The sequence below is a fragment of the Tenrec ecaudatus genome, chromosome 4, assembly GCF_050624435.1.
Source record: "Tenrec ecaudatus isolate mTenEca1 chromosome 4, mTenEca1.hap1, whole genome shotgun sequence".
Taxonomy (NCBI): Eukaryota; Metazoa; Chordata; class Mammalia; order Afrosoricida; family Tenrecidae; genus Tenrec; species Tenrec ecaudatus.
In genome coordinates, this window is record NC_134533.1 from 6000457 (window position 1) to 6021640 (window position 21184).

Here is a 21184-nt window from a genome sequence, read left to right on the forward strand (position 1 = left end):
GGGAGTTCGACTGCGTCCTAAGGGGTGGCTGTGCGATGGGGCTGATGGCGTTCAGACCTCCTCCAAGCCCTGATAGCACAGCAGTTAAGCGCTCAGCTGCCACCGGCACGGCTCCTGGTCCCCACCCGCCCAGCGGTTCTAAGGGAGAGAGGCCGGGTAGTCAGTCTGCTTCTGCAAAGATGGCTGTTCTTGTCTGGTGTCATCGGGTCTCTCAGCGACCTTCTGTGCGGCAGAAAGAAACGCTGCGTCCGCTCCTGCCCCACCCTCACAATTGTTCCTCTGTCTGAGCCCATGGGTGCAGCCACCGTGTCCGTCCATCTCACAGAGGGCCTTCCTCCTTCTCGCTGCCCCTCCACCTGACCAAGCATGGCGTCCTTCTCCAGGGACTGGTCTCGCCTGACAATAGAGCCTAGAAAACTCTACGGGCAGATCGACTCTTGGCAGGTAGCTACGAGCCAGAAGTGACTCCAGGGGGAACAACCCAACAGCAACCCCCACCCCCACCTGAGGGCCCCCGGAGGACCTCCAAGCAGCCTGTCCTGACGGATGTCTGTGCCGGTGACAGCCCAGTTCACAGTGACCCCACAGGTCCCTGCGCTTGTCCGGAGTGCAGATGAAGCACACACAGCATGTTGCTCCCCACCCACTGCCTCTTCCACGAAGCCTCTCAGGGCCCTGACCCCTGACTGCCGGCCTTGGTGGCTGCCAAGTGGCCCTTTCCATGCTAGACCTGCCTGTGAGTGGGTCCCCCAAGTAGACCCGGGGGAACACACAGTGAGGGGCTGGGGGCCAAGAGAGGCCAGGCCATCAGCTCAGGTGGCAGGCGTCTGGTGGGATCCGGTTCCCTGTGACAAAGGGCAGTGCAGGGGCAGCTGAATAAATCATGAGGGGCTGGAGAGGGGCCGGAGCAGGAGAGCAGACCTCATTCTGCAAGGTGACCAGCAGGAGCCCGGCGGTGAGTGGGCTTGGACAATGTTGGGAGGCACAAGAGGCTGGGGGGCTGTTTGCCTCCCCATACTTTCTGCATGAGAAGCAGGAGGTTGCCAGGACCCCAGTACAGGAGGAGGTGGGGCATGCACAGGGGCCCTGGGACTCGGAGCAGGGAGAGAACAAGAAAGAAGGTGTAGAACCACATGCATGGTGGGTGGGTGTGTGTGGGGGGGGGGATAAGAGGAGCATGGCAGGCAGGCAGGCAGGAGGAAATGCCTCGGGGCAGCAGAGAGAGGGGCCAGAGTGGGACCCAGACCCACACAGTCACTGCGGGAGAGAGCTGGGACGGGGCATGGAGAGGACCACAGGACACACGCACAAGGCAGACCCAGACAGGTCTCCAGGGACGGAGGGACATAAAGGGGCACAGAGCCTAAGACAGAGACCCAGAGCAGGGAATTGAGCAGAGTCAGGGAAAGAGGAGAGGAGGTCAGGAGCCTGAGGGCAGAGGCTGAGGGTCAGAGGGACAGCAGATCAGAGGACAGGGGCAGCAGTCAGAGGGCAGGGGGCAGCAGGTCAGAGGGCAGTAGGACAGAGGGCAGAGAGCAGGGGAGCAGCAGGTGAGAGGGCAGTAGGTCAGAAGCACAAGAGCAGCAGGTCCGAGGGTAGGGCAAGGAGGCATGGCCCGTAGTCTACACTAGAGGTCAGGGTCCTGTAAGGAGGGAGGGTGGGGGCCAGGCTGGACTGGGCAGTGTGGGGATCAGGGTCAGCCTCAGGGTGAAGGGTGGCTGATGGGGTGGGGTAGGACATCCATCGAGGAGGGGCTGGCCAGGCAAGGGGCAGCGGGAATAGGGAGGCTTTGGGTGGATGAGTCCTGGCTCCGTGAAGGGGGATGAGGGAGGGGAGCAGCAGGAGGGGAGGGATCACCCCCTTAGCTGCCCACTAAGCCACCTTCCCACAGGACCCGGGAGTCCTGCAGGAGGTGCCAAGTCCTCGTCCCCATGGCCCTGCCCCATGGGCCGTCCGAAGGCACCCTCCCCACCACGGACCCCAGACCCTCAGAAGGCACCGCAGGGCCCAGCTGCACCCTGGACAGCCCGGAGGTCAGCCGGCGGCACGCACTTCTCCAGGAGCTGGAGGCCCAGGTGCAGGCGGCCTACGGGCAGGTAAAGGGGAGCCTATACCCCCACGGGGGGTCGGCATGGAGGGGTCCCTGGAAGGTTTGGGGGAGGAGCCAGCAGCTGGTCAGCAGTGAGGCCAGGGGCCCCACCTGTGTCCTCCTTGAGCCCTGCCCCCAGAGGTGTCTCCCTCCGGGCAGTGGGTTGAGGATCTGCCCAGTCACATCCCCCAGCATGTCTACCACTCGGAGGAAAGGTGACCCCAGCCTGGCACAGGGTGCCTGACTTTTTCCTCCAGCCCCAGGCCTGCTTCTAAAGCTATCAAGCCTCTCCTGGCTGGGGGGCGGGGGGTTGGAGGGGGGCAGCAAAGAAGGATGTGAGGAGGCGGTACAGGAAGACCCTCCTGAGTGAGCCAGGGGAGATGGGGCCTTCCCAAGGGCCTCCTGCTCTAAGAGCCCCTTCTCATCAGCAGAGATGCTCAGAGATTATCCCAGATTAGGGCCCAAACCCCTCTGTCCAGGGCTGCCTGCTGCCCACCCACCCTCAGTCTTCCCCACAAAAGCCTGGCAAAATCCCCGGCAGTCCTCCCAGCTCTGCACCGAGGGCACTGCCCAGTCCTGGACTGCCGGCCAGGCCAGGTGCAGGAGCCCATGGGGAACTGTGCCAAGACCTCCAGGAGCCAGGGACTTACGGTAGGAGGGGAGAGGTCAGAACCAGGAGGCTGGCTGGGCCCCGGGAGGGGTCGCGCGAGTGGACAGAGGCACTGTATGAAGGGGAGGCTTGTTGGAGGTGGGCCACAGGCAAGGAAGCCCCCAGAATGTGGCCCACCCTGGCTTCCAAAGGCTACTAGGTCTCCCCTGCCCCACCCCGGCTCACTGGAGGCCCACCCCGCCGGCCCTCCTGGAGAAGGCCTCTGCCTCCCACTGGCCACTCTTGACCTGGGGACACAGAGCTGGGACTTGCTGTCTCTTTCTGTTGCCGAATGGCCTTGGCCCAGTCAGGAGTGAACAGCGTAGCATGTGTTCGGGCGAGGGCCATGCGCCCACCTGTGTTCCCTACCACCCTGGGCATGGGTCGCAGCGCTGGTGGGCAGGGAGGGGAGGGCCTCGGGCTCATGGCCGGCTCTGCTGCAGGACTTTAGGCCATGGCCTTTTTCTCCTCCCGGGGTCTCCTGCCTCAGCCCTAGCCCCACCCACAAGGACCAGAGGGGCTCAGGGCCAGGGGTCCAGGCCTGCTCCGTGTTGAACCCTTTGGTGGGGCCCGCCTACATCTTCCTGCCGCCCAGCATCGCTGCAACCCAGCTCGTATGTATGGCCGCTGCTGGCTGGCTACTGACCCACTACCGACCCACCCGTGACCCCGCACACCGCCTCTGCCGGAGGACCCGGCGGAAACGTCACCCCACTAATCCCAGCTCCAGGGCGGGAGGCGGGCAGAGAGGTGGAAAGAGGACCCTAGAAACTACCATAAAGTGGCACCTGGAAGAAACATTCGGAAAGAGGTTCAGAGAAATGTCAGAAAGAGCCACCAAAAAAATATATATATAATAATAATAATAAAGAGCCACCAAAGGAGGGGCCAGGAGCCGAGGGAAACGTGGCGACATGGAGGCCAGTGGGGCCAAGCCTGGGGCTCTGCCCCACCCTCAGGCCCCCACTCTGGCAACAGATTCCCCCAGAGTGGTGGGGGCTGTGCAGGGAGAGGTGGGGCCTAAGACCCCAGGCCAGTCAGCTGAAATACAGGGTGGGGTCTGGCTCTCAGCAGCATCACGTGCACGCACACACACACACACACACACACACACAGGCCTGTGTGTGCCTGGGGCGGGATTGAGTGGGGAGCCCTAAGGGGCAAGCAGAAAGTGGGGCAGGTGTCTGGGAGTCCAGAGGATGCCTAACCCCTCTGTGCTCCCTTAGGACCGGGAGCTGCGGCCGGAGGAGATTGAAGGTAAAGACATGAGTTCCTGGGGAGGGGGAGGGGCATGGGGAAGCGGGCATTGAGGAGCTGACCAGGGGGTCCTTGCCATCTCCGACAGAACTGAGAGCAAGAAGGAAGCTACAGGGAGTCAGGGACGAGGCTGAGCAGCCAGAGGCGGACAGAGTCCCCAGTTATCAGCTCCTTGGTCTCATTCCTTGGAGGGGGGGTGTCACTGTTGCCTCAGGACACACGACAAATGGGAAGGCACCCTGGCTCTCATGCTCTACACAGAAACAATGCCCTGTGCGCTGGAGCAGTCGGACAACGCAGCTGGAGGGGCCGGGTTCCGAGGGCAGGTTTCCTGGAGATGAAGGACCCGAGAAGAATGTTCCAGAATGTGAACTCCATGCTGGGAGTGGGGAAGGATTCTTTCCCTTTTCTTTATTCGCCCACGAATCCAGAGTCCCCCAAACGGGGCAGATCCCGACCCCCAGTGACCCTACAGGACAGAGCAGGCTGCCCTGGGGGGGGTTCCGAGCCTGTAACTCTTTGGGGGAAGAGAAAGCTTCATCTTTCTCCTGCAGAAGGGCTGGTGGGTTCAAACTGCTGACCTTGTGGTTTGCAGCCCAACCCACAACCCACCTCGCCCCCAGGCCTCCTGGGCACGAGGTTGTCAGCTGCCGTCAAGTCGGCCCTGATCCAGAGCGACCCAATGTACTGCAGAATGAAGCACTGCCCAGAGTGACACCCTCCTCACAATTGTTCTTACTCTGAGCCGGTTGTTGCAGCCACGGTCCATCCATACAGGAAACAGTGTTCCCCTTTTCCGCTGACCCTCTGTTACACCCTGCATGGTGTCCTCCCCCAGGGATTGGTCTCGCCTGACCGTGTCCAAAGGATGTGAGATGAAGTCTCGCCATCCTTGCCTCCAAGGAACATTCTAGTAGACCTTCCTGCATACTTACTGAGAGTTCAAATGGAAGGAACAGCATGTGCAAAGGCCCTGAGGCACCAAAGAGAAACTGATGCTTAGCAGGAGGGGGTGATGGAGCCAAGGGGTGAAGGTGGGTTGGATCCAGGTTGGGGGCTGGGGACACAGGGAAGGACTAACACCACCCTGCCCGACAGAGCTGCAGGTCGCCTTCCAGGAATTCGACCGAGACCGGGACGGCTACATTGGCTACCGGGAGCTGGGCGCCTGCATGCGGACGCTGGGCTACATGCCCACAGAGATGGAGCTGATTGAGATCTCCCAGCACATCAGTAGGTGCCTCTGCCCCGCCCCCACTTCAAGGCTGGTCTGTGGACCCAGCCAGGGAGGCAGGCAGCTCAGGCACGCAAGTACCTGTGCAGGTGGGACTCAGGATCCCAGGCCCTCGGGCATTCCCAAGGCCAGATCTCTGCTGTGGAGAATGTCACCATCCCCATTTCACAGATGAGGCAACTGAGACCCCAAGGGGCTCCATGATTTGCCTGAAATTGCACAACAAGAAGCCTTCGGGGGCTGAAACTCCTCAGGAAGCTTCCTAGACGTGACAGGAAGCCTTAGGAAGTCTCGGAGCGCCTTTCCCGATATCTTGAGCCAAATCCCACTATGTTGTTACATTGCATCCAAACTCACTGCAGTCTGACTCCGAGTGACCCAACGTGACCGGCTAGACCTGCCTCTGTGGGTTGTCGAGACTGCCACCCTTTATGGGAGTAGAAAGCCTTGACTTTCTCACGAGGAGAGGCTGATGGTTTCAAACCACTGACCTTGCGGTTAAGCCGCCTAATGTGTAACCACTATGGCAACGTGGCCCATAAATGACCCAGCTTGCAGGGTGCTGAGCGAGGGGGGCCCAGGTAGTGGGAGAGGGGGAAGGGCCACTGGCAGGAAGGGGAGGGCCAACGAAGGTTGGGAGTTGGGCAGTCAGATCTCTAATGGCGTATCCTTAGGTGGCGGGAAGGTGGACTTTGAGGACTTCGTGGAACTGATGGGCCCCAAGCTGCTAGCAGAGACAGCAGACATGATAGGAGTCAGGGAGCTTCGGGATGCCTTCCGGGAGGTGCGGCCACTGGGGCTGGAAGGTGGGAGGGAGATGTGTCTGCCGTGGGTGAAGGGAAGGATGGATGGGTGGATGGATGAATGGATGGATTAGACGGATACTTGATGGATGGATAGATGGATGGATGGATGAATGAAACTTGATGGATGGATGGATTGAGGATGGATAATTGGATGGATGGATGGATACTTGGATGGGTGGATGGATGGATGGATGGATGGATGGATGGATGGATGGATGGATAATTGGATGGATGGATGGATGGATGAGTCATGGATGAATGAGTACATGGATGGATGACTGAGTGGATGGATGGATACTTGAATGGATGAGAGACCCCATCAGTGAGCCAACACCATGCCGCCACAGTTTGACACCGACAGGGACGGCCGAATCAGCCTGGGTGAGCTCCGTGCGGCACTCAAGGTCCTGCTGGGCGAGCGACTCAGCCAGCGGGAGGTGGATGAGATCCTGCAGGACATGGACCTCAATGGGGACGGCCTGGTGGACTTCGAAGGTACTCCCCGACAAGGGCACTCCTGTGCAGGCTACCATTGTCCCCATATGCAGAAGAAGAAACGGTCTTGGGAACATTTAGGTACTAAGGTATCAAAATAAACAAAACTGTAGGAAGCCAAAATTTGAGTCTGCAAAATCCAGGTCTTGGAGTATGCCCAGAAAGAGAAAACCCAGATTACATGTTAATGTGACCAAAAAGCAAACTTATACCATTGAGTGTTTTCTGACTCATAGCAACCCTATAGGATACAGTAGAATGGCCCCTGTGGGTTTCTGAGACTGTAATTCTTTACTGGAGTAGAAAGCCCAGTCTTCCTCCTGAGGAGCAGCTGGTGGGTTCTAACTGCTTACCTTGTGGGTCGCAGCCCATCCCATAACCACTGCACCACCAGGGCTCCTATGACAATATAAAGCCAAGAAAAATCTGCACAGAGAAATGCATGCCTTGATGTAGGTCCCCAAAGCTGCTCCTGAGCTCCCTAGTGGCCAAAGCAAAAAGGAAAACAAGTTCAGTCACAAGGTATATTTTGTCTGGCTCTGAGGGATACCCCTTAACAGAACCAGGGGGCTCCCATCCACTACACTCCCTCCCACCCACCAGGCTGGCCTTACTCTAGTCGGGCTCATAGAACAGACCCCAAACCTTGGCTCTGTCCTGGCAGAGTTTGCACGAATGATGTCTTGTTGAGCCTGGTCTGAAGCTGGAGCAGCAGACAGGACTGCAGCAAGCAAATGCCTGCCACAGAGCTTCTGGAAGCCCAAGGCCTGCAGGACTCGTCTCTCCACTCCTCTCCACCCCACCTGTGTGCAATTCCTCCCCCTGCCTTCACCCACCCTCCACCCTTAGAGCCCTGCCCCATCTCTGCGTCTCTGAAATAAAGTGTCTGCAAACCCAGGGAGATGGCTTTCCACTCTGACTTGCTCACCCCCGAGGCCCCAGCATTGGACTCCCACCCAAAAGACCCAGAGCCCCGAGATGTCCTTTTGGGCCATGGCCACTTGCCGTCAAGGCAATCCTGGCCCATGGCCACTCCGGTGCGTCCCAGAAGAACTGTGTGCTGTTGGGTTTCCCAGGGCTGTTTGTTCGGAAGCAGATTGCCCGGCCTTTCTCCTTTGGCACTGCTGGATGGACTTAGCAGCTGAGCACTTTTGCTGGTTGCATCACTCGGGGCTCCTCTTGGGGCACAGCCCCTGGGATTACAGGTGCCATGAGGGCAGGGACCCTCTCTTCATCCTCTGTGGACCCTTGGCCCGGTCCGGAGCAGGCAGCTCAGCCTGCTTCTCCCAGGGCTCAGGTCTGTGCTGGCCACTGGGTTCCCCACCCCTTACCCAACCCCCCTGCCCCCCACCTAAACAAAACCAAACCCACTGCCATGGAGTCCATCACAACCCGAGAGGGCAGGGTAGACTGGCCCCTGTGGGATTCCGAGACTGGACTTCTTCACGGGAATAGAAGTGTCCTCTCTCTCATGCCGAGCTGCTACTGGGGTCAAGCGATGGACCTTGTGACACGTACCCCACAGCAGCACCAAGCTCCTTCCCACCGTGGCTCGTGAACAAGGAGCCCCGGGCGCAGAGCTCTGACCACAAGGTCTGCAGTTCGAAACCACCAACTGCTCCGGGGGGAGAAAGGTGGGCCTTTCTACTTCCACAGAGTTGGTGTCATGGAAACCCACAGTGCCCTGCAGGCTTGCCGGGAGTTGGCATGGACTCATTTGCAGTGAGTGCTCCCTTAAGGTTTAGCTGAGACTGCTCGTGCTCAGAGGAACACACACACACACACACACACACACACACACACACACACACACACACCCCTTTCTGTCTTAATGTGGCTCAGTGAAGGCACATCTCCACGCTCCCAGTGCTGCACCCCGGACTTCGTGGCACCAGCGCACAGACTAACTACCCAAGGCAGCTCCATCCGCCCATCCGCCCGGCCCCAACATTCCCCAGAAACTCCGTGAGGTGAGCATCTGGTCCCTCTCCGCTTCCCAGACTGGTCGTGACGGCCCAACCCCCTCAGGTGGAAGCCGTTATGGAAAAAATGGCTTTCTATGATAAACGCAGATGTTTTCTAAAAGCAAGGTGGTTTTTCACAAAGCAGACTTCTTCAGCAGTCTTGTTGGCATATCCTTCGCACATCACACATTCCGGTGGTGGTTCGATGACTTCAGGAGGAGTTGTACAGTCATCGCCACAATCAGTTTTAGGGTGTTTTCTTCATTGTTGTACTCGTCGTTATCAGCTCCCCATTCTCCCCAGGCTCCCCTGCCACAACCTCAGAGAGCCATTAATCTGTAGGGTCACCATCCTGAATTTCATATGCAAAAAGCATTTAAAAACCAACAAGAATAACACAGAAAAACAGGTTAGAAACCTCAATCGAAAAGAAAGCAGAAAATATTAAAACCTAGAGCACATTTAGATGGCTCCTGAGGGAGACCGTATGATGGAATGCTAACTTCTACCCTCACGATGTCTGCACCAATCCACTGCCCACGCTTCTGCGTGTTATCAAGGTCATCCGCATCCCTGGTCCTCGGTCAGAGGGGGCTCCCCAGGGGCTTAATCCACCTATGTTTCTCCTTCACTCGCTCTTTTTTAAACGGAAACAGCTTTGAAATGGGTCAAAACTGAGAAGCAGACTGTGATGGCTACAGAGGGGAGAGGTTGTGGAAGAAGGTAAATAAACAAAATCAACAACCAAGCCCGTCTCTGGGAGCCAGCACAACGTCATACTAGAATTGGGACCAGGTCTGGGGACTCAAAAAGCATAGAGCCACCAGGCTGGGCAGAGACGGGCCTCAGACTTCTCTAGCAAGGGGACACTGTGCACCGCTGGTAGGAAGACACGCCGGCTCAAGAAGCTTCCAGCACCCAGCCCCAGTGTCCACCACCACACCAGCCAACTAGACGGCCCTGGGATGGAGGCAGCTGCTCATGGTGCCTGACCTGGAGCCTGGACACCGAGGTGCCTGGCCTGGCTGCAGCAGCCTCCGCACCACTCAGCCTGACAGATCCCAATCCTTAATCCTCAATTAGGCGATTTCTCCTGCCAGGCTGTGGATGGGGATGAGGCTCCTTGGGCTGGCAGCACCTCTGGAAACCACGGTCCTCCCTGCCTCCCTCTGTGACTGGTACAGATGGCACTGTGGCCTGAGCAAACATCTGCCGCCGACAGGAGGGAGGTGCTGGCTCTGGGCCTGGGGAAGGTCAAGCCCTGCTCAGGGTCCACCTCAGCTCAGCTGTCCCCAGCCTGGAGGCTCTGTTAGGGAGCAGGCCAGGGAGCTGGCCTTTACCTGCTGCAGGTGTCTGTGGGTACCTGCAGCGCCCACACCTTCCCCCTCAGGCCTCACAGACATTCTTCCGGCCCAAAAGGACCCTTGGGCCAACCGGTGGCTCTGGACAGCAGCTAGAGCAGGGAACCAGGTAGGTAAGGTGGGGGGGGGGGGTGAAAGGCAGGCAGCTGGGGGCTCTGGTGAGTGAGAGCCCCTCCCTACCTAAGGAGCCCTGGCAGCAGCAGACATGAAGCAATCAGCAGCTAGCTGTGAAGATTTGAACTCAACCAAACTCACTGCCATCCAGTCCACGATGACCCACAGAGGCCCTCTGAGAGGGTCACTGTCTGAGGGAGTAGAAAGCCCAGTCTTTCTCCCACTGAGCTGCTGGTGGTTTCAAACTGGCGACCATGAAGATCGCAGCCCAATGCCTAACAGCTACACCACCAGGGCTCCTTTGACTGAAACCCCTGGCAATCTCTTGGGGTGTTCCACTGGTCACTAAGAGTCAGAATCCACTGGGTGGCAATGAGGGTCTGCTTGTTTGTTTGGGTTTCCCTGCCTAAAGTGGGCACCTGCCAGTCTGGAGAGCCAGGAGTTCTGACCTTTTTTTTCCTGCCAAGTTTATGCTGTAAATTCAAACTTTGACACTAAATTCACTTCCTTTTTCCTCCTCCCCCACCCCACTAAATCCATTTTGGGGGAGGGACCAATATTATGCACATTCAATAAAGTGTATCAAATTTAAGTGGACAGCTTAATGACTTTTTACATATGTTGTTGCTATGAGGTTAGATAAGTCTTCCTCGGAGCTCCAGACTAAGAGAGACTAGGAAGAAAGGTCTGGTGATCTGTCAGAGTAAACCAGCCTGATGATCGCAGAATCCATAAGCACAATTATACGGCTATCATACAAAAAGACCACAGGACAGTCACAGAAGGTAGGACAGAGAGTACAATAAGTGAGTCAGACACAGTTTAAGGTCACATGCTCACCTCCAGGTCAACCAACAGCCAGGTCCAAGCAGAGAGAGAATATATTGCTAACCAAGGCTTATATATACTTAGGGGGCATACAGCCCCCCCCCTGATTACAGGTAACCACATATGTAACAGGGAGGGGCTGTCCAATAGGCATACGTGTAACAGGAACACAGGTGACACGATGGGCAGATCCTAGATTCAAGATGGCAGCCTAACCTTGGTCGCCCTTGAGTTGGCTGACCTTGCAATGAAACAATCCACTACCCTTATCAGCAGGGAGTGGGCTCACCTAGGGCAGGGCAGACAATAGGGTCTAATTGCTCTAGATGGCTGATGTCCTCAGGGAGATCCTTGTCCCCTCACTCACTGTGTGTTGCAAGCAGCTTCCTAGGTTTGGTATATATTGGGGGAGACAACCTGGGGAAAAACCCTTTTGAATCCCACAGTCATCTACTTGTAAACAATGGAAAAGTGGTGGATCACCAGGGTCTATATCAGAGCCAGGCACAGGGATGGTGTGGACCTGGCCATTAGTTTCTAGGGCCAACACAGCGGCAACTGACAAAACAACCAGTCCAGAGAGATCATCATCAGCCAGATACTATACTCTGAGCCAAATGGCATGGGGGGGGGGTCACACCCACCCTCTTCTGGCTTCCCTATTGTCATGAGGCAGGGGTCAGACAGGCCCCATGCTCCTTCCTTCTTCACCGGATCCCGGCACAGACGGTTCCTCCCATGACACTCTGCTCCTCTGCTGGGTTTGATGGTGTATAGCCATGGGCACACAGAGGCCACACACACTGCTCTCAATGGCAGGAGTTCACATCATCAACTTTATGAGGGAAGTTGACGGAGCCCTGGTGGCATAGTGCTGCCACGCACTGGGCTGCTAACCGCATGGCCGGCAGTTCAAAGCCAGCAGCCGCTCCTCAGGAGAAAGACGAGACTTTCTACTCCGGTGGAAAGAGCGACGGAGTCAGAAACCCGCAGGGTGCAGTTCTACCCTGTCCTGTAGGGTTGCGGAATCGACGCGATGGCAGTGATTTATTTTTAATTAGGGAAGTGAGCAGCTTGCCACAAACCAGGATGAGGAAAAGGCAAGGACACAGGTATTGGCCACAGTACCTCCTTGGTCACAACATCTCTCCTCAGCCAGCAGCCAGATCCCTCTCCCGTCCTCAGTCTATCGGCCGCGGTCCTCTGGTCTCTGTCTCCATGAGCCAGGCAGCCAGCCTGCGGCTCTGCCTCACAGTCTCATGTCTCAGCCCTCCTCCTCCGCTCCGTCTCACGGTCTCCTGGCTTCAGCCTCTGGCTCCTGTGCTCTGTCCCGTGGTCTCCAAGCAGCAGTCTAGGTCCCTCTGTCTCAGTCTCCTCTACTTCATATGGAGATCCTGTGGCAGTTATATAATAATCTGTCAACTTATAAAGGGGTGGAGTCTAGCCCATCAATCAGGTCACAGTCAATGAGTAGTCTTCTGTGTGGGCATGGCTCTCTCCAGAAGATTCTGGGAACTCCTGTCTTCCTTGCTGGAGGCTAGACAGACTCTCCCGTGAGACAGTCCTGCTTACAAGCCACAGGGAGCTATGCAGATGGCAGCCAGAGCCTTGGAGCCAGAAGTTGGAAAAGCCATGTAGAGACCCATGCCAGCATTGAGATGCTTCCACCACCACTGGATCCACAAGACTGCCCACCCACCAGCCTGTGATCTTCCTGCACTCAGCGACATTGCATGTGTTGCGTGAGTCTGAAGAGGAATTTATAGATTGGTATCAGACATATGGATAAATATCAGATTTATGGACCTGGTCTGGACTGGGCTGGGACGTTTTCTTAATGTGCAATGACTCATTCTTATACACTTAGGAGGGTCTCTGAATTTGTTTCTTTACTCCATCTGGACTACACAAATCTCGCACACGCTCTTCTTCCATGATGGCCCTGGGGTTTCTCTTGGGTGTGCGGCTTCTGACCTGGCTCTAGTACACAGAGGAGGAATGGCTTTGATAGAGGTGCATTTTATTTATTTTTCCTTTCACCAGACTTGCCTCAAGGGAGCAAAGGGTGATGGCTTGGTAGATGTGGCAGGGGTTACATCATTTCATGTCAGCTTCATCAATAGAGTGAAAGGGTGGAGTTTAGCCTGTCAATCAGGTCTCAGACCGATTGTGTCTCCTGGTGGGTGTGACCTCATGAGGATTTGGGAAACTTCATCTCTTCCTCCCTGGAGGCCAGAACACACACTCTCTTGATTCTGTCATCATAAGAGGGGACTAATCTCTCTCTCTCTCCTTTACCTTCCTGTGGAGGAGACCCTCGGAAAGCTGGAGGAGCCACATAGAGACCTGTGCCAGAGCTGAGATGCTTCTACCACCACTGGATCCACAAGACTTTTCACCCACGGGTGATCCTCCTGCATTCGGCATCATTGTAGGTGCTGCGTGAGTCTAAAGAGGAATTTATGGACTGTGAGGGAAGCCAGCCCCCCACAACTAATCATGGGTTCAGTACGCACAATTATATGGTTGAGATATATAATGTCATAGAGGATGAGAGCAATAGGAGAGAGAGAGTAAAATAAAGAAGTCAGACACAATTCATAGTAGCATGCTCACCTCAGCCCCACTCGGTGGTCCACGTGGAGATGGGAGATGGGTGGGCAGGAGAGAGCACAGGAGAGAGAGCGATTTATTGCTAACCAAGGTTTATATCTCTTTGGGGGGGTGCGTGCCTCCTAATTACAGGTAAAGGCATATGTCACAGGAAGGGGCTGTACAATCGGCAATACAAGCAGTAGGAGGGGGATAGGCCATGGGCACAGGCATAACAGGAAGGGGATGAACCAGAGGTGCACACGCAATAGGAAGCGGGGGGACTAGGGGTGTACATGTGACAAGAAGGGCGGCCCCTAGATCATGATGGCAGCCTAACCTTGGTCACCCTTGGGTGGGCTTGACCTCTCTGGGGTCTCCTACAAGGAAACAGTCAACTACTATCCTTATCAGAAGGGAGTGGGCCCTACTTGTGGGATCAACAGTGGTGTCTGCTTGCTCTGGATGGCTGATAACCCTTAGGGAGAATAACCCCTGACCTTCTGTTGACCTCCAAGTGTATATTCATTCGCCAGGTGTAGCAAGCAGCTAAGTTTGGCATCTATTTGGGGGAGTTAAGTTGGGAGAAATCTTTCCGTTTCCCACAATGGACTAGTGTCAGACGTACGGCCTCTATCTGGACTGGGCTGAGATGTTTTCTCAGTGTACACTTGCTCTTTGATATAAAGCTCTCTCACACACACATACGTGCGTCAATGAATCTGTTTTTCTCTAGTCAACCAGGCCTAACACAGAACTCCGTCCAAGCCCTCCCTGTGGGTTCGAGCCATGTCAGAAGCCGCAGGACACAGAGAAACACCAGGCCTGTGGGGAGAAGGGCCACTGTCGGGGGGGAGGGGTGGCCATGTTCACAATCTCCATTGGAAGTGGCCAAGGCTGTGGCAGGGGCATTTCCACACCCTCTCCGAAGGTAGACTGGAAGAAAGGTGAGATTTTCTGCCACCACAAAGAGTTACAGTGTTGGAAACCCAGGGGGCAGTTCAGCCCTGCCCTATTGGGTCACTCTGAGTCTAAATCAACTGGTGCTTTTGTTTTGTTTGCTAAGGTTGTTTTCTTGCTGCCCTTGGGTGTCATTCAGTCAGTTCCATCCACAGGGACCTTAGGAAATGAAAACCTGCTCAGTCAGTCTCACCACGGTTCCGATGCTTGACCCATGGCTGCAGCCACTCCATCTCCCTGCGGGCCTGCCTCCCCGCTGCCCCTCTACTTTACCAAGCATGTTGACAATCTCTAGAGGGAATGATCTCTCCAAACAACATAATCCCACCTTAATCCTGTCCATTAGCGTAGCAGAGAATTTCCTGCGAAATGGGGATTCTGGCCGTGAGCGTAGGGGCGGACTGCACAGAAGGGCGTTGGGCTAGAAGGGCCGTGTTGAGGACTGCATCTCAAAGCCATTGCTGGTGGCGAAGATTCTGGTGAAAGAGGATGAAGAGGCCCTGGGTAGTTACACAGGGTAGCCCGACCACCCCCCAGCTTCCCCGTCAAGCCCAGGATCCCTGTGGTACAGTGGTCACAGTTAAGGACCCAACATTGACACATGCGTAGTAGCAGCAGTATTTTGCCTTCCCCTGCACCCTCGTTAGCACATGCCTAACTTTCCAGCCAGTGACACCCTCTGTCTTCTCTCCTCCCCCCAGTTCCCACCAACGCGCATTTCTTTCAGGGTGACAAGCTTTTCATGACATTTTACAGTCGTGGTCTTATACTTAATTTGTCCTTTTGTGTTTGATGGATTTCACTGGGCGCCTTGCCCTCCAGGTTCCTCTAGGTCGTGAGGTGTGTCTCCCTCATTGGTCTCTGATTTTCCGACCTTGGCTGATCCGCGCATCCGGGTGTGTTTGGGTCGTTGCCATCATGTTCGCCACTGTGAGCCGCGCTGTGATGGACATGGGTGTGGGTGGCTACACTTCAGACAGCCAATCACAAGCCGGGAAGAGCCCGGTTGCTCCTCACCTCAGTAGGAAATAGACTTTAGCCATGAACTTTCGGGAGCCCTCTGGTGTGAGGAAGCAGAGACACCTGCACACAGGGTCTCCCTAACTTCACCCTGCAGGGAACTTCTTCGGGGATCTTGTCTTCTACAAACAGACGCAACCCACTCGCCAGGGCCTGGAAGTGTGGCAGCCGGCCGCCCGGCCCACCAGCCTGCAATGCTCTGTAGTCGAGCCCGTTCCAGAGAAAGGAGATCCAATCGAATGTGGAAACCACTGAACAAGATCGTAACCTCACCACCAGGTGAAGCTGGGCTGGTCACACAACACACAAGAAACTGCCAGAAACTCAAGCCGGTTTCAGAGGAGGGAGTGGGATGAGGGCCATCACTGCTGTGGTCCCGTAGATCTTGGTGGAAAGCAGAGCATCCTGGAGTGGTGTCTACCTGTGTTTTGCTGACCGTACAAAGGCACTTTGTGGTTCCTAGCAAATTATAGTGTCCCAATCACATGCTCAATGTCCTGCCCTAACAGTGCTGCCTTAAAGTTGCCTCTTACAAGCACATGGCTGGTTGCTGTCAGGCTGCAGCTGTATCTATAGGAGGAGACTTGCTATTGCTCTCACTGCTCAGGGGACAGTCCCCCCCTTACCTGCCCCCAGCACCAAGGTTAGGATACTCCTCCAATGAATCAGGGACCTCTGGGGTTAGGGGACAGCCCACTTTGTTACCTATGTGGTTACCTGTCATTAGGGGAGCTTGAATGCCGAGACTATATATACTGATGTAGGAATACATTCTCCCTCCCCAGCCCTGACCTGGTTCCTGATGCCGTGGCAGAGGAGAGCACCCCAAAACTTTGGTCTGTCTCTTAATTTCTTCCCTTCAATGACACCCATCCGGATGTGGGACTGGACCTCACAGTCAAGAAGATGCACTGAGAAAACCTCCTGCCAAAAAAAGAAGAAAAAAAAAAAACCAAACCCCTCTTTCAAGTGTTCAAAAGCAATGAAGTCACTTTGAGAAGTAAGGTGTACTTGACCCACGCCACGGGCTTTTTAATCGCCTCTTATGTATGTGAAGGTTGGACCGTGAGTATGGGAAACAGGATGCTGAACAAAACTCAAAGATCACGAAGAAGTCAAGTCGTGCTGGTCAGATAGAGACTGGCAGGATCCCTGAGACTAAAGTTCTTGTCCACTCTTTGGGTCTAGAGCTGCGGCTAGATTTTCACCCAAACACTAGCTGGTCTAGAAAGGGAGTAACAGCACTGCTGAAGTGTGTGCACCTTAGAAGAATCGACCTTTAGGAATCAAGGGGGAGCCCTGGGGCAGCGTGGTTAAGCTGTGGGGCTGTGCTGAGCAAGGTCAACATTTCGAAATCACCAGCCCAGTACACAGGAGGAAGAAGGGACTTTCTGCTACCGTAAAAGAGTTTGTTTCAGAAACTCACAGGGGGATTTCTACCCTGTCCGACAGGGTCACTATGAGTCAGCATCAACTAGATGGCAGTGTGTGAGAGGAATGAAGGAGGCAGCATTAACCCATGGACCGTGTTTCAGAAGGGTTAGAGAAAGAGGACTGGAAACAGAGGGAGGAGGTGTGAAGGATGATATTACCTGGAGGGGTTGCATGAATAAGATGAAAACCATGTTTATCAGCGGTTCTCAACCTGTGGGTCGCGACCCCTTTTAGGGTCCAATGACCCTTTCACAAGGGTCGCCCGATTCAGAACAGTAGCAATATGACAGTGATGAAGTAGCAATGAAAATAATGTTATGGTTGGGGAACTGTGTTAAAGGGCCGCGGCATGAGGAAGGTTGAGAACATCTGCTGTATATGAATGCATCCTTGGCTATAATAGATCTGCTCTGTAAACCAGTTCCTAACAAAAAAGCTGGTCTTTCTTAAGTTCGTGGGAAAAGAGTGTAAGGATAAAAGGAACTTCCTACAATTTTTAAAACAGTTTTATTGGCCTATTATTCACGCATCCTACAACTCAATAATTCAGTCACATCAACTTGAAAACATTTTCTGCATTCTTGTACTTATTAGCTCCCCATTTCCCCCAGCTTCCCCTGCCATACCCCCAAGGAAACAGTAAGCCAGTTGCTGTCGCTAGAGATTTACTTATCTTTTCTAGGAACCTTTTGAAGCCCATCATAGGTTCCTCTCTGGTTCCTATTGCCCGGCACCCTTTCTAATGACACCTCCAGGGAGAACAGACCCCCTGTGCCCCACTCCAGTGTGCTATCACAGCGCCAACCCAGCCTTCTACCTGGGAAAGGTGGGGGGGTGTCTTGGAGGCGGGCTGTGAGGAATGAGACTTGACAGGGAAGGGGATGGAGCAGCTTTGAGGCACTGGAGGGAGACAGAAACAAAGGAAATAAAAGAAGCGCTTTGCATAAATGCATTTAACCCCGCCGCTGCACAACTCGATGAGGTCGTTATTTTACAGATGAGCCAACGGAGGCATACTGAGATGAGCTAGGTGGTGTTGAGATTCCAGTTTGACTCCAGGCGGCGGACCTGTGAGCCCCGTCGTATAGCAGGGATCCGGTGCAGCAAGGTTTCCACGGAGGTCAGCTGTCACCGGGGTCAGCTGTCACTGCTGTGGCTGTCAGAAGCAAAGGCCTGGGGTCTCTCGTGGTGCAGTAGAGGTCACCCTGGGATCCAGCACCAGCCTTGACTAGAGAGTGAGCCAAATCCCAGGCAGAGCCTCGGGGAGTGGGGGCTGGCGTCCGTGCTGGACCCGTTGCCATGGGAACAAACTAAGGCTTGAGACAAGCGCACGCGCAGATCGGAGCGAAGGTGCTGACCCGGGACAGGTGACGTAAAAGCGCACGGGGTGGGGCGCAGGCTTCGGAACGTCAAAGCCCTGCGTCCTCCGGTGTCCCGAGAGCGTGAGGTGCCTTCGGTGGCGGCGGCCGCGGTGACAGCAGCCCCCGCCGAGCCGAGCCTGGGGCCGAGGCCCGGGCAGCGCGAACTGCCGCGCGACGCGGCGCGAGGGCGGTGCCGGGAAGACCCCCTCGGCACGATTCGCGGCGTCCCAAACCCAGGTCCCGGTTCCGAGGCCCCTCCCCGGGGATCTGGAACTAATCGGATTGAGAGCGCGCCGGCCTGGGCCGCGAACTCGCCAATTGCGGAAGGCCTCGGCCGCCGCCCAATCCAGAGCAGACAGGTGCGAAGTCCGGAAGCCAGCGGCCAATCAGCTGCGGTTGCGGCCTGCTGGGGCGGGTCTTGGCCAATGAGAAGGCTCGAATGACATCTCCGCGCGCCAATCGGGAGTGAGGGAGCCTTCGTGCCCGCCCGCCCTTCCGGCCAGCGCTCTATTTACCAGGGGCGTGCAGCCGGCTTGCCAATCAGCGCGCGGCTCAGCGGCCAGCAGCCAACCCCGGAGCAGCGGCCGGCCGGCGTCGGCCCGCACCCAGGAGTCGGGGATGTCCTACAAGCCCATCGCCCCCGCCCCGAGCAGCACCCCCGGCTCCAGTACCCCTGGGCCTGGCACCCCGGTCCCTACAGGTGAGGACCCAGCTCCACCCCTGCTCGCCTCCCCGGGCGCTCGAGGCATCCAAGAGAAGACGGCCTGAGTTCTGCAATACTGGGCCTGCCGCCTTGCCTCCTGGAGCCTCAGTTTCCTGGCCTGCGAAGTGGGCGTGGTGACGTAAGGGCTTGTAGGTGGGGCTCAGGGGGAGGGGTTTGTCCCTGAAGCTGACCGGCCTGGAATGAAGCATCCCTCAGGAGGGCGTCGGACCGACCTCGACCGGGGGCTTGGAACGCTGGGAGGAGGCGTCCCTGCCCCATGCTGACCCCTTCCTCGCGCCTGTTGCAGCCGGAAGCGTCCCCTCGCCGTCGGGCTCCGGGCCGGGAGCCGCTGCCCCTTTCAGGCCACTGTTTAACGACTTTGGACCGCCCTCTATGGGCTATGTGCAGGTGAGTGGGACGGCTGGCTTTGGGACGAGGGCTGGCAGCCCAACGGGGCCCTAAGTTTGCCCGCTTGTCTTTGGCGTAGGCCATGAAGCCGCCCGGCACTCAGGGCTCCCAGAGCACCTACACGGACCTGCTGTCTGTCATAGAGGAAATGGGCAAGGAGATCCGGCCCACCTATGCCGGAAGCAAGAGTGCTATGGAGCGCCTGAAGAGAGGTAAGCCAGCTCAGGCCCGGCGAGGGCCCCTGGGCAGCCTCTCAGTGAAGAAAAGGCCATCGGGACAGAGATCTCGGGCCAGTGTCACCAACCAGAAAGGTGTTCTGAATTAAATTGAGGCCGTATCGGGAGGCATCAGGGTGTGCTAGCGTTTAACAAGGCGAATTTGAGGTGGCGCCAGACTTCCTTTTTCATCTAGCCTCTCCGGAGAATTTTGTCCTGGTGGCACCGTGGGTAAAGCATTGGGTTGCTTAGGCAAGGTTGGCAGTTGAAACCTGTACGCTGGTCTCAGGCCCAAAGATGAGGCTGTTTGCTCCTGTGAAAATTTACTGCCTCAGAACCCCAGGGAGCAGCCACAGTGAGTTGGAATTGCCTGGAGGGCCTCGGGTGGTCCTACGGAAGGGAAGGCTCCCTGGTTCCACAGGGAAGCATGCTGCTCCAAACCAAAAGGTTGAACTGTTAGAGCCCGTCTAGCTGTCCTGCAGAAGAAAGACCTGGCATTCCGTGGCCATACAGATGACCCGCCGGCACTGCTCAGTCAACTTGGATGCATAGCAACCCCACTGTAAAGAGGAGAACTTCTCCCCAGGGTTTCCCAGGCTGGAAATCATTCTGGGAGCAGAGAGCCTGTCTTTCTCCCTGTCTTTTAACCCGCTTCGCCAGAAAGAGTCAAACCCAAAACAAATGCTGCCATCCATCAAGTGGATCCTGACTCATAACAACCCTATAGGACAACATTGAACTGCCTCTTTGGGTTTCCCAGGCTGTAAATCTTTACAGGAATAGAAAGCTTCGCCTTTGCCCCTCGGAGTGGATGCTTGGTTCAAACTGCTGACCTTGTGGTTAATAACCCAACACAGCCTAGAGAACTTGGTGACACAGGTTCATGGTGCCTCAGGGTGTCCACCCCATAAGAACTACCACTGAAAGAGTGCAGACTGGGTGGGGGGCCTCTCTCTAGTGGGTGGGGTGGCCCGCGGAGGTGGACTGAGACCCCCTAAGTTATCCCTTACCCTTCCCTGACCCCAGGCATCATCCACGCCCGGGCCCTGGTCAGAGAGTGCCTGGCCGAGACAGAGCGCAACGCCAGAACGTAACGAAAGCGCCCTCGCCTCCTCGCCTGGACCTTGCCGGCCACCGCAGAGCACTGACCTCTCCCCGTCCTCCACCCAGAGTCGCACTTCCAGCCCTGTGTCCCTGGGTGGGCACTCTTCAGGAACCAGCTCACTCCAGCCTGCAGCACTGGTCGAGGGCCCTCCAAGTGTCAGCCGCCAGGTCACTGTGAATCCCCCCTCCCCATGACCTGCCATCAGTGCTGATCCACCGGGAGCCTTCACCTTCCCGTGCCCCCTCCCCCCTCAGCACCTAGCCAGCACCGAGGACTACTTCCTTTCCAACCCCTTGTCCCCAGCAGGCGCCTGGAAGGCTGGTCGCCTCCCTGCCTTGTCCCCCTGGGCCACAGCGACTCTTTTCTCAGTGTGTCTTTTGCTAAATACGCCCTTTTTGTATAAAATAAAGCTGATTTGGAGTTGTTCTCTCCTGCTCTGGTTTTTGTGCTAAGCTTGGGTGGGCCCCATGGAAGGAGGGAGTGAGGCGACTCGGTGGGGGTGCACACTGAGCCCCTGGGCCAGGCCCTTTCCAGCGGCAAAGGGTGGGAGGGGCTGCAGGCGCTGAGAGCCCTGCGGGCCTTGCGTGCT

The 21184-nt window shown here is 56.3% G+C and overlaps 2 protein-coding genes across 3 annotated transcripts; both read left to right on the forward strand.

Moving 5' to 3' along the window:
- The first annotated feature begins 1931 nt into the window (after positions 1 to 1931).
- Positions 1932 to 18633, forward strand: LOC142445568 (calcium-binding protein 2-like). The gene is made up of 7 exons (XM_075547528.1): positions 1932 to 2096; positions 3965 to 3995; positions 5094 to 5228; positions 5904 to 6013; positions 6383 to 6530; positions 18171 to 18354; positions 18492 to 18633. Exons 1-7 carry the CDS (start codon positions 1932 to 1934, stop codon positions 18631 to 18633), a joined length of 915 nt encoding a protein of 304 aa, XP_075403643.1.
- CDK2AP2 (cyclin dependent kinase 2 associated protein 2) lies at positions 18233 to 21011 on the forward strand. 2 transcript variants are annotated; one of them, XM_075545272.1, is made up of 4 exons: positions 18233 to 18864; positions 19175 to 19275; positions 19355 to 19487; positions 20517 to 21011. In XM_075545272.1, the coding sequence occupies exons 1-4, from the start codon at positions 18783 to 18785 to the stop codon at positions 20582 to 20584; spliced, it is 384 nt and encodes a 127-aa protein (XP_075401387.1). In that variant the 5' UTR covers positions 18233 to 18782; the 3' UTR covers positions 20585 to 21011. The 2 variants fall into 2 exon arrangements, with proteins under 2 accessions (XP_075401387.1, XP_075401388.1); XM_075545273.1 differs by having other exon boundaries at positions 18241 to 19006.
- The last annotated feature ends 173 nt before the right edge of the window (positions 21012 to 21184 follow it).

Bases quoted from the DNA above. Each gene is read 5' to 3' on its own strand.
- CDK2AP2 (XM_075545272.1), top strand. From the start codon at position 18,783: ATGTCCTACAAGCCCATCGCCCCCGCCCCGAGCAGCACCCCCGGCTCC. The intron at 19,276-19,354 runs GTGAGTGGGACG...TCTTTGGCGTAG, and splicing joins CCTCTATGGGCTATGTGCAG to GCCATGAAGCCGCCCGGCAC. The intron at 19,488-20,516 runs GTAAGCCAGCTC...CCCTGACCCCAG, and splicing joins TATGGAGCGCCTGAAGAGAG to GCATCATCCACGCCCGGGCC.
- LOC142445568 (XM_075547528.1), top strand. From the start codon at position 1,932: ATGGCCCTGCCCCATGGGCCGTCCGAAGGCACCCTCCCCACCACGGAC. The intron at 2,097-3,964 runs GTAAAGGGGAGC...GTGCTCCCTTAG, and splicing joins TGCAGGCGGCCTACGGGCAG to GACCGGGAGCTGCGGCCGGA. The intron at 6,531-18,170 runs GTACTCCCCGAC...GACCCGGGACAG, and splicing joins CGGCCTGGTGGACTTCGAAG to GTGACGTAAAAGCGCACGGG.